General features: G+C 36.8%; 1 protein-coding gene across 1 annotated transcript in view; it reads left to right on the top strand.

Annotated features, from left to right (window-relative positions):
• Positions 1–12,601, top strand: part of Arap2 (ArfGAP with RhoGAP domain, ankyrin repeat and PH domain 2) — a 150,432-nt gene that overhangs the window by 102,150 nt on the left and 35,681 nt on the right. Inside the window, exons 21-25 of the mRNA XM_051164910.1 lie at positions 1,877–1,982; positions 5,197–5,344; positions 6,734–6,802; positions 9,021–9,095; positions 12,109–12,226. Coding sequence (XP_051020867.1) covers positions 1,877–1,982; positions 5,197–5,344; positions 6,734–6,802; positions 9,021–9,095; positions 12,109–12,226 — 516 coding nt within the window. The remainder of the gene's footprint in view (positions 1–1,876; positions 1,983–5,196; positions 5,345–6,733; positions 6,803–9,020; positions 9,096–12,108; positions 12,227–12,601) is intronic.

The raw sequence follows: 12,601 nt of genomic DNA, 5'->3' as shown, positions 1-12,601 counted from the left end.
TAGAGAGAATCTATTTTGGAAGGTTTTGGGAAAAGGCTCTTGAATTTGGCAATCCAAGTCAGTCTTAAGCTGAATGCATGTCTTTAAAGGGATTAATTCTGACATTGTATCATGAAATAATGGCAGCTTAAAATTTCCCCCAATACTCTATAGTAATATTAACAAAAAAAGTGTAGAATTGTCGCTCATAATGTAGTGTTTTGTTATTTAACTATCTAATGCAGACACTAGTCTTTGGCTTGCTCCCAAGCATTTCTCTAGTCAAGAGAGGCAACTGTAGTCCCAAGGAGAGATGGCAGTATAATTTCCTGGGTTGTAAACGGTTTTGTTAGATACTATGTCTCCAAAAGGGCAGTTTCCTTGAAGTACTCTAAAGATGGTTTTAGCGTGAATAACTATGAAATTATAATATATCTAATTTTAATATAAACTTTTTGTTTTTATGTAAAATCATTCATCATAAATAGCCAATAAGTCTTTGCTTTTTGTGGAGAGAAGTCTTCCCTGTTGTTAGCTGACCCAGAAGAGGTACTTAGCAAGTGTCAAGCCTATTTCAGAAAGTAAAGTTTTCATCTTTGACTTGGGGATGAGTTATTTGAGAATTTTCTTAGAGATATCGTTGAGCCAGACACTACAGAGTTCTCCTATAAGGTCACCTAAAATCATGGTTTACAGTGAGATCCAAGTACACATTCAGAAATGGCGGGGGGGGGGGGGGGGGAGATTGGGTCTCTATGCAAATAATGTATTTTAAAAGATTACCCTGCAGATAACAAAAAATTCTAAAATTATTTGGTGGTTGGATATTTTCCCTTCCCACTTTTCCAGAGTCACATACAATGTTTCCTTTTATGGATCTCATGCTTGGAAATGTGTCCCAGTTCCTGTATCCCCAGGGGTCTTACAGAACTTTTCAAGTGACTGTATCGTTTTAAAGAATCTTGGTTTGTCTTGGCTCTTCTTGAGTAATAACTACGTAGGGCTCAGCAGGGAATTAAAGAGAGTAGCTTCCAAAGGTCACTGGGGATTGAACCTGAAGAGTAAGTGCAAGGTCAGCAAACGTTGCTGCTACAAAGAGTAGCTGGTATTTCTCATGTCAGCTAATAGATTGGACTGAGCTGCCAGTGCACTTCACCTGAATTCTACAATGTGCAAAGTTCCCAGCCCTCAGTTATGACAGAGGTTTGTCTTCTGTAGCTAAGAGAAGAGAAGGCAGTCCTTTCTCATTGTCCTTTGATGGACCAATTAATTTCTCTTCACAACAATGGCAGAAGGTCCAATATCTTCTAAATCTGAATTATGGTGTTGAGACCCGGACATCACCTCTTCCACATGGTTCTTTTTTTTTCATCTGGGATTTGAAGGCTATCAGGCTGGTAACAGGCCCCTTTATGTAGATCAAAGGCGCAGTGCATTTCATAGTTCTGGGATGGCTTGTAGCTTTGGGAAGATATTTAGGATTTCATAAGGGAAAGGGGTCAGAATATCATTTTCACATACAAATGGTGCAGCTCTTCTCCAGTCAGAAGTAATGCACCTTTGACTTGGCTTTTCAGTGTGTGCTAAAGTTTGCTGAATTTGTTGAATGTATTCCTTTTAAGTTGGAAAAGTCCATAAAATGAGCTATATAAAAATCCTTTTGCCCTCCCATTTGAAAGCACTTAATTTTAAGCTACAAATTTTAAGAACTAGAATGTATGACTATGTGAATCTTGTGCAAATAGGTTGGTTAATTTTTTTTTCATAATTATAGTCAATTGTGTTAAAAGTTTGAGTATTTTTTCTCTTGAGACCTGACTGTATCACTTAGAGTAATATTGAAAAATACATTTACAATATAAATGATTAGCTTAAATATAAAGCATTCTCTCCTTAGATACACAGGATGAAAAGGAACGAACTGAAAAATACAGAGCATTTATACGCACTCTCCCAGGGGTCAGCAGAGTAACACTGGCAGCTATAATTGAACACCTTTACAGGTAGGTGGACCTCTGAAATTCCTGAGCATCTTAAAGCGTGACTGCTGTCCATATGGCATTATCTTTTAAATTTAAAGTTGTGTAGGTAGCCTCCCATGTCTTCCTGTAAAACCTTCAAGTCTTAAGAACTGTTACTTTACCCTACATTTTTGTAATTAAGGTATATTTACAATTGAATATGTTGGAGGTGCTCTTAAATAAATAAGAAATAATTTCATATATTCACCCCCTTTGAATTCAATTAATGAGCAGGAGATTTAAAGGTGTTTTGAGTGTAAAATTGGAGAAAGATTGATTTTCTTATTGTGGACTATAAACATAGCAAGTATTAAAGAGACTTGTTTTGTGTATAATATATGGGGACAGATGCATAAGGCGGGGATTTTATGCATGATGCATGGTGCTATAGAGGAGACTGGGTGACTGAATACTGAAGGCCATCGCTCTATAGTAGGGAGGCACCTGCCTTTGAATTCTGCAAACTTGTGGTTTGCCTGGTTTGTTTTCTTTTTTTTTTTTTTTAAATAGAAGTAGCTGATATGAAAAATTATTTAGAAATATTCTCCAGTGTCTTTGGCAACCAAGTATTCTCTTGTAACATCCAAACTGTTATGGTAAAAATGATATTTTAGGGGTTTCTTTAGCTCCACCTTTGTTTTTCCTTTTTGGTGGTCAGGATTGAGGATATTAAGCAGGACTCCATACTGAGCTATATCTCCAGCCTAGAAAACGTACACTTATATTGCATCATGCGGATAAATATATGATAGTCTATAACAAAATGTAACATACAGTTTTAGAATTAAGTAAGAGAAAATGAAGGTGCCAGTATGTGATGAGGTCTAAGGAATGCCTGCACTTCAGGGAATTCTTCAGTGTTAGGGAGACGTATGAACTGTCTGTATAACAAAGATATATACAAGGGGTCATAGCTCCTCAGGAAGCTGTAAAGAATTGCTTGGTCACAGGAGTTCGGGAACATCCTGAGTAAGCTTGTCTAAACGAGCAAGCAAGCAAGCAAGCAAGCAAGCAAAAGATTGAAGAAAAGCCCAATACATGGGTGGAATGTGTCTTCTGAGCCGTATGAGTACAAGGTGACGAGACATTTATAGTTGCCTGGCAGGAGGTTGTGAAAGCCTTTGTAAGTCATCTGTGGGCACTTGGATTTTATAAGAAATGAGTAATATAATCTGCATTAGCATAGGACCTCCTCTAACAGGAACACATGAGAAGAGACAGGGAAGGCTAAATGCAAACACTGTAAGAAGGCTGGTCATGAAATACTGGGCAGCAGCAATATCTGGGTACCAAGAACTAAAGAAAACAATCTGTAGTGGACACTGTTCCCCCCCCCCCCAAAATTAAGGTTATCAGAGAAACTAAATGTATTGACAGGTAAAGGGGTTCACAGAAGGATGATTTTACTGAATCAGTCTCAAAAACATTCGGGAATTGGGTAATGTCATCAAAGTGTGGGTCACCTTGGAGGCTGCCAGGTTGATACAGCATTTAATGCAATACCTGACCTGGATAATAACTCACTTTTGCCAACGGTAGCAACCACTTAATTCCACCCAGCACATATTCATTATGCACTACAATGTGATTAAAGCAAGAGTCTCTGACTGAGATTCTAGCAACAGAGACACAGATAACTTTTTTGTAGATATTTACAGTCTAGCGTGATAAAAGTGCAGTAGTAGTTTTGAACAGTTGTTGCTTCTTCCTTTATTAAATTCCAGCTGCTTTTCCATCTTGTAAATCGTGTATGATGATTTCACTTCCTTTATCTAATCCCTGCTATGCAATTTTGCATTTTATTATGGATTTCTGACATTATCATACGTTTTACTGTCATGTTTAATCCCTTTTGTGTGCATCTCTAGAGTCTATACCTAGGAGCACTTCAGTCAAGAATAGTTCTCTCTCTCTTGGTGTGTGTGTGTGTGTGTGTGTGTGTGTGTGTGTGTGTGTGTGTGTGTGTGTGTGTGTCTCCACTGTAATTAAGTCAAGTCAAGCAGCTGGTCTATATTCAGTTAGTGAAAACTCACTGAAGATCAGGAACACGTATTTGAACTTGTGTGTCTCATTGGATAGTTTATCCTTATAGCTCCCCCTTGTGGGGATGACAGCTGTTGTGAAGCATGTTTATCTTGTATGGGTGACTTGTAAAGGGCTCTTTACAGTATCCACACGCTATAGTTTACTAAGTAGAAGAATTAATTTACTTGTCATTATCTATTTATGTTATAAAGGCATTCTTGGGGCCAGAGAGAGCTCATCAGTTGAGACCCCTTACAGATCATGCAGAACGCTGAGGTTCATTCCGTTGCCAGCACACACGTGACATCCCAACATATCCTGGAACTCCAGTTCCTGGAGATTAAGTTCCTTTTCTGGTCTACATGTGAGCCTCAGGCACACATGGTGCATATACATACATGTAGCTAAAACACCAGTAAAATGAAATAAAAACAATAATAAATGATAAAATAAAGGTATTCTTAATAGTTTCTGAGATACAGATGGCCTTATGTTTTAATTTTACATTTGCTTTTTTGAGATGTAATGGCATCCTGTTTTGAGTAGCTTGATGAAAACCTGTTACAAAAGGTCTTTAAGTCATATAGAACTATTTAAATTTGTTTCTATTAAGAGGGAAGTAGGTGCGTCATCAAGTCTAGGTTAATGTAGCAGCCCCTCTGATGGGGTTGGCTGGTTAATGATAGATAAACAGCCAGATAACTGTTGCTGGCTTTAATAAGAGTCAGAGAGTGTGCATTTGCCTGAGTGTGCACTTTATAGAAACTGTAGCCTTGCCTACAACCTGAAACCCCCTCAGTACAGGCCTAATAAGCCCTGTTAAAGCTTGTACCATCTTGACTTGCTGCCCTCCCCTCTCTTTCACGTATGATGCAGCTGCATCCACTGTTTCAGACCAGGACTTCTATATTTTTCTGCTCTAGGCATAGTTTGTTCACAAGCTGCAACTGTTTATATATTGTCAATCTCTGAGTACTAGGCATCACTCCACTTAACTCTTCTTCTGTTCTTAACTAGACTACAAGTCTGTCTTTAAATCTCCGCTGAACCATTATTTTGAAGAGCTTCATACTCTGTGTGCATTTAAAATTATAACTGAGGATTTTACTTATATTTCTATGAAATTCTTGAATACAAGTATGGCATAATGAGATATACTTTCCTCCTACAGGGTTCAGAAATGCTCAGAAATCAATCACATGAATGCCCATAACTTGGCATTGGTCTTTTCATCCTGCTTATTTCAAACTAAGGGACAAACTAGTGAAGAAGTCAATGTAATTGAAGACTTAATTAATAATTATGTCGAAATATTTGAGGTAAGAATTATATGTCCTGTCTTTGCTACAATAGATTAATAAACACTCAGGTCTCTGTAAATATTTAAAATAGGGACTTTGAAGGATAGTTAGGTTTGATGTACTGAGATATAATTGGCTTTTAACCATTCATTTAAATGGAGCCGCAGCTTTTAAATATTTTCACCATCTGTTGTCTGTTGGACAGCATACTATTTACAGGCTTGTGTGTGTGTGTGTGTTTTCTTTTCACTGCGTATATGCATTAAGTATGTCTACCAAGAGGTGTGAAGTTGTGAATTTAACAAATTCAGTGATCAACAAAAGCTTGTTAAATGCTGCAATTGAAATCACTCCTGAGTGGTGTGTGTGTTTCACTGTGCTCCAATTGGAGGATCGTTCAGAAGCATTATCTTATGGCTCTTACTGGGGCTCACTGGTATTTATTTCACTCTTCAGTTTGCAGTTCTCAGAAGTGAGTATCTTTATGTTTTATCAGAAAACTACAACAATAGGAATGCTTTTATAGTTTAAGGAAGATAAAATGTGGAAAATAAGGCCAGGCTTTTGTGGCTCTCGGTAAAAGTCCATTCTATTGTGTAAATAACTCTCACATCACCTCTTCGGTCTAGAGAAAGCTTGCTCAACTGATACTTTCTTGAGCTCTGTGGGTGCAGATGTATCAGATGAAACCAGATGAGTTGGTGTGGAAGTTTAATAATATTGAGAAATTTATTTATTTTTTTTTATATAATTAACCACAGGATTCCTTAGCAAAGGAAAATGGATGAATTTTTCCAATATAACAGTTTGTATTTTAGTTTTTAGGAGAGTTCATCCCCGAACTGTCTTTTCATTGCTCTTTGGTCTCTTCCTCATTTCCTCCTGTTTGTTTGTTGTTTTTGTTTTTTAATCAACAGCAGCTTCTTTCAAATGATCTGATGCTGAGATAAACAAAATAGATGTGGCTTTATATGCTATCTCTATTATGTTAATAAAGCTAAATTGTTACCTTCATGGTTTTCTTGAACTTACGTTTTTGTTAAAAGTTTAATAAGCCCCTAAGATTAATATTTGGGTTTGAGTGGTAGACCATGTTTCTCACTTGCAAGCACTTTCAGAAACTGCCCATGGGAACCAGTGTCTGTAAATTGCTATGGTTTTCCATGAGTAGACTCTCGATCTGATGGGATATCACCAAAGCATGTTCTGAGCCTTAAGAAGCTCAGTCCAGCTGGCTTCATGTTGCCCTAGTTGTGGGCTCATGTGATCAAGATGATGGTAACCAGAGCCATCCTGGTCTGCTTGCAGTTTGTTGTGACTTAAATTCCTGAGAATCTAGGTGAGGAAGAGCACGCTTGCTCTGTGTACTCTATGTTATTAGAATATTCCAAATTATATTTTAAACAGGTTAAAGAAGACCAAGTCAAACAAATGGACATAGAAAATAGCTTTATAACCAAGTGGAAAGACACTCAAGTGAGTAGTAAGAGTTAGTCTCTAAAGACTTTAAAAAACAAAACTTTTGTGAATACGTTTGTGCTGTGTGTTCAAGTTTCTATTCTAAGCAAAGTAAAAGAGCCTGATGAAGGAGTGGGGCAACTCTGAAGCTGATGAACACATGCGGGGCATGTTAATATAACTTTAAATATTAAGTAATCAATTATTACTATTTACTAAAAACAACACTAGTGGCCATACCAGTGGGTGTCAAAGGAAGCATTTAAAGCCAAAGAAATACCAGAATAAGTTGCAAACTTGCATAATGATTTTATCCCTTATGCTTAGGGAATTATAAATGATTTCTTAAATGCTTCTGCTCTGCATGCTTTCAGATGATTGCATTAATGAGACCATTTCTACGGTGACCTGTGTAGTGCATACTAACTTTTGTCTTAAGTCTGCTTTTCTAAATCCTGTCTTGCTTTCCTAGTCATACATTGGATTTGTGTGTTAAGGATGCACCATGCTTTTCCAGGGTTCCTTACCTTGTTTGATGAATTCACCGGAAAGACTTAAGGTTGATCACTAATCATCTTCTGGTAACCAGGAATGATAATGGATTCAGGGCTTCACTGTAAATAATAGAAATGGGTCAAATGTACTCTGTTCACAATTACACTCAGATAATGAGGCAAATTCCTGCTTATTAGTCAGACCCAAAGTTTGCTTCAGTCCTGAAATGTCTGCTTCTAATTAAAAGGATCACTGCAGCTATCATTCTACATCTAGCCGACGAGCGCATGCTTAGATTCCCTACCAACTAATACTCTGATATTAATTACTTAACAAACGATTCCCTCCATTTTCACTGAAAGTAATTAATGCACCTTTCAGAGGAATTAACTTTAACACCAAGCTGAAAATAATCTGGTTTATTATTAGTGCTTATAATTCTCGATTGGTATGGATGTTATTCAGCCCTGAAATGAAAGGTTGTGAACCTGAGAGAAATCTTTGGCAATCTAATCTATATCGTTATTGCCTGAGAATCTGCTTGTTATTTCACAGCAAAGAAATGAGTCATGGACACTTTGGATTTACCATAAGTAAAACAGTTATTTAGAAAGGCAATAAGAATAATGTGGATATTTTGGTTCTTTCTGCTTAAGTCTTGCTTCAGTCTATTTAAACATTTGTTTTGCAGCATTATCTGTACCTTATTTTAATTTCTTAGCTACTTTACTATTTGGCTCACTCTGAGTGGTTTGTGCATTTGCCTTCTTTAATTTTTAAAATGTTTTGTTCTTGCTGTGATGTTTATACAAACAGCGAAAAGCAAAAATGTCAGCTGTATCTTTCTCCCCAGAAATTGTGTGGAGGATCAAAACTTAGAAACATTGGAAATAAGCTTTTCTGTGCATATAGACACAAAATGAGAGTACTTCATCTTTGTCCCACAGATTTAACTCACTCAATTTTAAGTCAGGGAAATTTAAATTCAGAATGGTTACATCTCAGAATATTTTAAAATATTGGTGGTAGATGTTTCAAGTGGTTAGACAGTGGATTTATTAAAAAAAATATATAAATAAAAATTTGGTTCTTGAGCCTCTGTTTTATTCTGTTGGTCTGTACTGTGCTGTCTTGCTCTTTTCCTTTTAACTTGTTCATGTAGTCTTTGGGCATGTAATGACTCGATTAAGCATTCTTAAATGCTTCAGGAAGGATAATACAAACTAAAACACCTTGCTTGTCTACCTTAATCTAATATTTTACTTTTCCATTCCTTACTAAATTACCTTCCCTGTTTATAACTGTAGTTGAGCTCCTGTGTTAGAGTGTGTCAACTGCATGAAAATTCAGCAATGCTTATTTTGTCTTTGATGATCATGTGCAGACAAATTAAGAACTTTACATACTCTGTGGCTCCTAAATTCTTGTCAGATGGAGGCTACATTCATTCTAGAGTCATTGCTTCAGTGTTTGAAGACACTAAAGCCTTGAGTATGATATTTTTAAAAAATCATATTGTGATTGCTGTTGCTATCAATACCATTTGTTCAGCATCTAAACTCTAGAAGCTGTTGTCTGTATTCAAGAACATTTTGAAATAAGTAATACAGGAGATATTGAGCTAATTTCATTGATGTACATTTTTGAGAAGTATGACAAGCGTTTTGCAACTGTCTTAGGTGCCATATCTGGGGTTTTGTGGTGTACTTACACGTGCTGTCTTCACATCTGCCCTTTCCAGGTGTCCCAGGCTGGGGACTTACTAATTGAAGTGTATGTGGAAAGGAAGGAACCTGACTGTAGTATTATAATTCGGGTGAGTCCTAAAGAACAGAACAGAGAATGCCACTGGAATCCTAAGAGCTGCTGTTCACCTGCATATTTTTACAGCATGTTTTGTAGTCTAGGCTCTCCTCAGTTCAAACAGTGACTAATGGCAATGTTGACCTTTCCCAGCCGTATCTTCTAAGAATCTAGTAGTTGAGCGGTTTAGAAGAGAGCATCATCTGTACATTAGTTAAGGCTTTTCTATAGGTTTTTAAAAATAAACTGAACGCCAATACATGCTCTCCTCTTACCTAAAATGTCGTCTAAATGTATGTAAACACATAGCAAATTATTTTCCAAATATCTGCTCAATAAGTAGCTAGTATTTTTATCATCATCATCATCACCATCCATTCTTATTTCTTATACTCCAACATTTAAACTTAAATATTAAGTAATTCTTTCTTTTCTTTGACCTGAGTTACAAATAGATATTTTTAATTCTATTATGTTCAAAATTAGTCATCTTTAGGGATAGTAGCGGTACTATGTTCTTGCTTGGTAAGATGCTTTTGCTTGTGTAAAGATTACACATTTTTCCACATAGCAGAAATTCACTTTATTATCTGTTTTAAACTCTAAGATATTAAAATATTGGGTGACTATTAACTTAGATAATTTGAGTGGTTATGTTTTATGACCATATGTCATTAGCTGCCTTGCTATGAGACATGGAACTGGAACATGGTCATGGACTCTATGATCAGATCTGTGGGAGACATTTTCTACTCATGGTCACATCATAGCTCTTATTGTGAAGGTGTGACTGTGGTCATAATGAATATAAAAAGCTATTACAAGTCAAATTACAGGGTAAATCACTTAACCAAAGTTTATGGTTGGTGTTAGACGATATATATGTACATATATATTCTGTAAAAAATATATATATACTCTTTTAACTGTTTTAATTTTTAAATTTTGTCTTTCTAACAAAGTTGTACTAATTATTACAATTGGGCAAAGTTCTCATATTTTCTCACTATATTTAAATAAAAGACTATATAACCCCAAATGATCTTGAAAAGCTAAATGGCAGCAACCAACGCTTCAGCCATATTCAGTACCATATGTATATTGCTTTAAGATGGCAACTCCATGTTGCTGTATTTATACTGTTGATGTTGACCTCATGCCCTGGAGGCAGGTAGTAGACCAAGTTTTGGGGAATGGCAGGTGGTAATTAAAAGGCATTAAGGACACAGCACAAACCTGGATCATCGTAACCCAAACCTGATATTCCTTATATTGCTGTGTGCATTCTATACATCACTGATTTACCGAGCGTGGAGTTCAAGGTAGTTCCTGCCACCTGTTTCATACGCTTCATTTCTCACTTGCTTGCGGTTATTTAGGAAAGTATGATGTTTCTTTTTAAGAAAATCTTTCCAAGGCTGGAGAAGTGGCTTAGCAGTTAAGAGCACTGGCTGCCCTTCATTGACACCCCAGTTTGGTTCCCAGAATCCACATGGTGGCTCAGACCATCTGAAAATTCAGTTTTAGGGAATCTGAATCCCTTTCTTGTCTCAGTTGGTATCAGTCATGCACGTGATGCACAAACATACATATAGGAAAAACAGCCGAATACATAACATGGTAAAGTTAAATTAAAAAATCATTTAGAGCAGTGCAGGTTTAGGGCATCATGAAATCACTCACCTGCAATCCCATTGCTTCGTATTCTCCATGCTGTTTCTGGATGCTGAGATCCTTTGTAAGTTACAATGCTTTGAGCTTCTATAAATAGAAAATGATTATGTTTCATTGTGTAATTAATGTATTTCATAAATAAAGCCCTGAATTTCATGAAGAGAGAATGAGTGAGTTACCTATAGTGATGTGTATGTGCACATGTGCGTGCGCGCGCACACACACACACACACACACACACACACACACACACACAGGACTGATCAACAAATCTAATGAAATTTTAAGTTAGGATATTCTTTTGCTCAAAAATGCAAAGTAAGTTACAGTTGCAATGTTCTAATTATTAATGTCTCACCAGTGGATTTTACCTAAATAAAACCTTGTTGTTTTTGGATACTATATACTCACAATTGTCAAGTCCTAAACTAAGAAAAAACTAATAGAAACTCCAGAGTCCCTGAAAAGGTAACATGTGTATACAGTGGCCTCTGGCTTTGAGACGTTTGTGGATCTGTGTCCCAGACTGGCACTGCAGAATTGACTTAATCCTGAGTTACTATCTTGAATGTACACTGTATGTTGGTATGCCACCATCTGTCACTTGGCATGACAGGGAACACCACAGACACCAAAGCCCTGGGGCTTCTTGGCATGAAGGATCCTATTTAATCATCCTCATATTATTTAGAGTTCAGGCTGAACAAACCAAGTAACTCTCCACTCTTGATTATAGAAAGACATGAGAAAAGTTTTGCTGTGAGAAAATTATCAGGCTGGCCTGGTGAGGCTAGTTGCATTTTTTTTTTTTTTTTTTTTTGAGACTAGCTTCATCTCTTTTGAATATTCTCCACAGTTGAGTGGAGAGTGTGATATGACTTTCTCACGTACTCTGGTGCCTCACATTTGACCATGTCCCCTGGAGGGGGAGACCTGGTGGCACTCAGAGGAAGGACAGCAAGTAGCCAAGAAGAGACTTGATACCCTATGAGAATATATAGGGGGACGTAATCCCCCTCAGGAGCAGTCATAGGGGAGGGGAATAATGGGAAAATGGGGGGGGGGAGGAATGGGAGGATACAAGGGATGGGATAAACATTGAGATGTAACAAGAATAAATTAATTAAAAAAAGAAAAAAAAACATAATTGCTTACTAAGAAAAAAAACAGTTCTCCCTAGTAAGTCCCTATTACAATATATCTTTACCTTGACATTACAGTGTATTTTGTGGAAGAAATCTCATTGGGCTGTTTTTGTTGTGCTTGGAGAACCATGAGATGGGGAACCTTCTTGCCCTAGCACAAGCCTACTTCTGTGTCAGACATCATTGAAAACATTCCTTCTCTTACAGATATCTCCTGTGATGGAAGCTGAAGAGTTAACTAATGATATATTAGCAATAAAAAATATTGTTCCTATGAAAGGTGATATTTGGGCCACATTTGAAGTCATAGAAAATGAAGAACTAGGTGAGTGAATTCCATACTAGACGTTTTTATGCAGTGAAGTTGACATTGTGACAAACCATTATTATCATCTGCTGTTTCCTAAAGGTCTGCATCTCATTTCGAATTCCTTTCTACCTCTGTGCCCATATTGACATATGTTATCACCACTTGAGATTGACTTCCGATGATGTTGCTCATCAGAATAATTAATTCTCTCATTAACTATATAAATATAGTATAAAGTATTAGGTGTCTCTGTTGCTACCTCATCAAATAATGCTTTTTGTTCATAAGGTCAAACTGTTTGACTTACAACACTGTGCTAAATGTCACCTCCCCACCACCTTATCTCGGTGTGCTCTTTATTTAGTAAGAACAGAGAATTCATATCTAAAA

The sequence above is a fragment of the Acomys russatus genome, chromosome 22, assembly GCF_903995435.1.
Source record: "Acomys russatus chromosome 22, mAcoRus1.1, whole genome shotgun sequence".
Taxonomy (NCBI): Eukaryota; Metazoa; Chordata; class Mammalia; order Rodentia; family Muridae; genus Acomys; species Acomys russatus.
The sequence above is the reverse complement of the archived record's forward strand: the minus strand, read 5'-3'. Positions and strand labels throughout refer to the sequence as shown.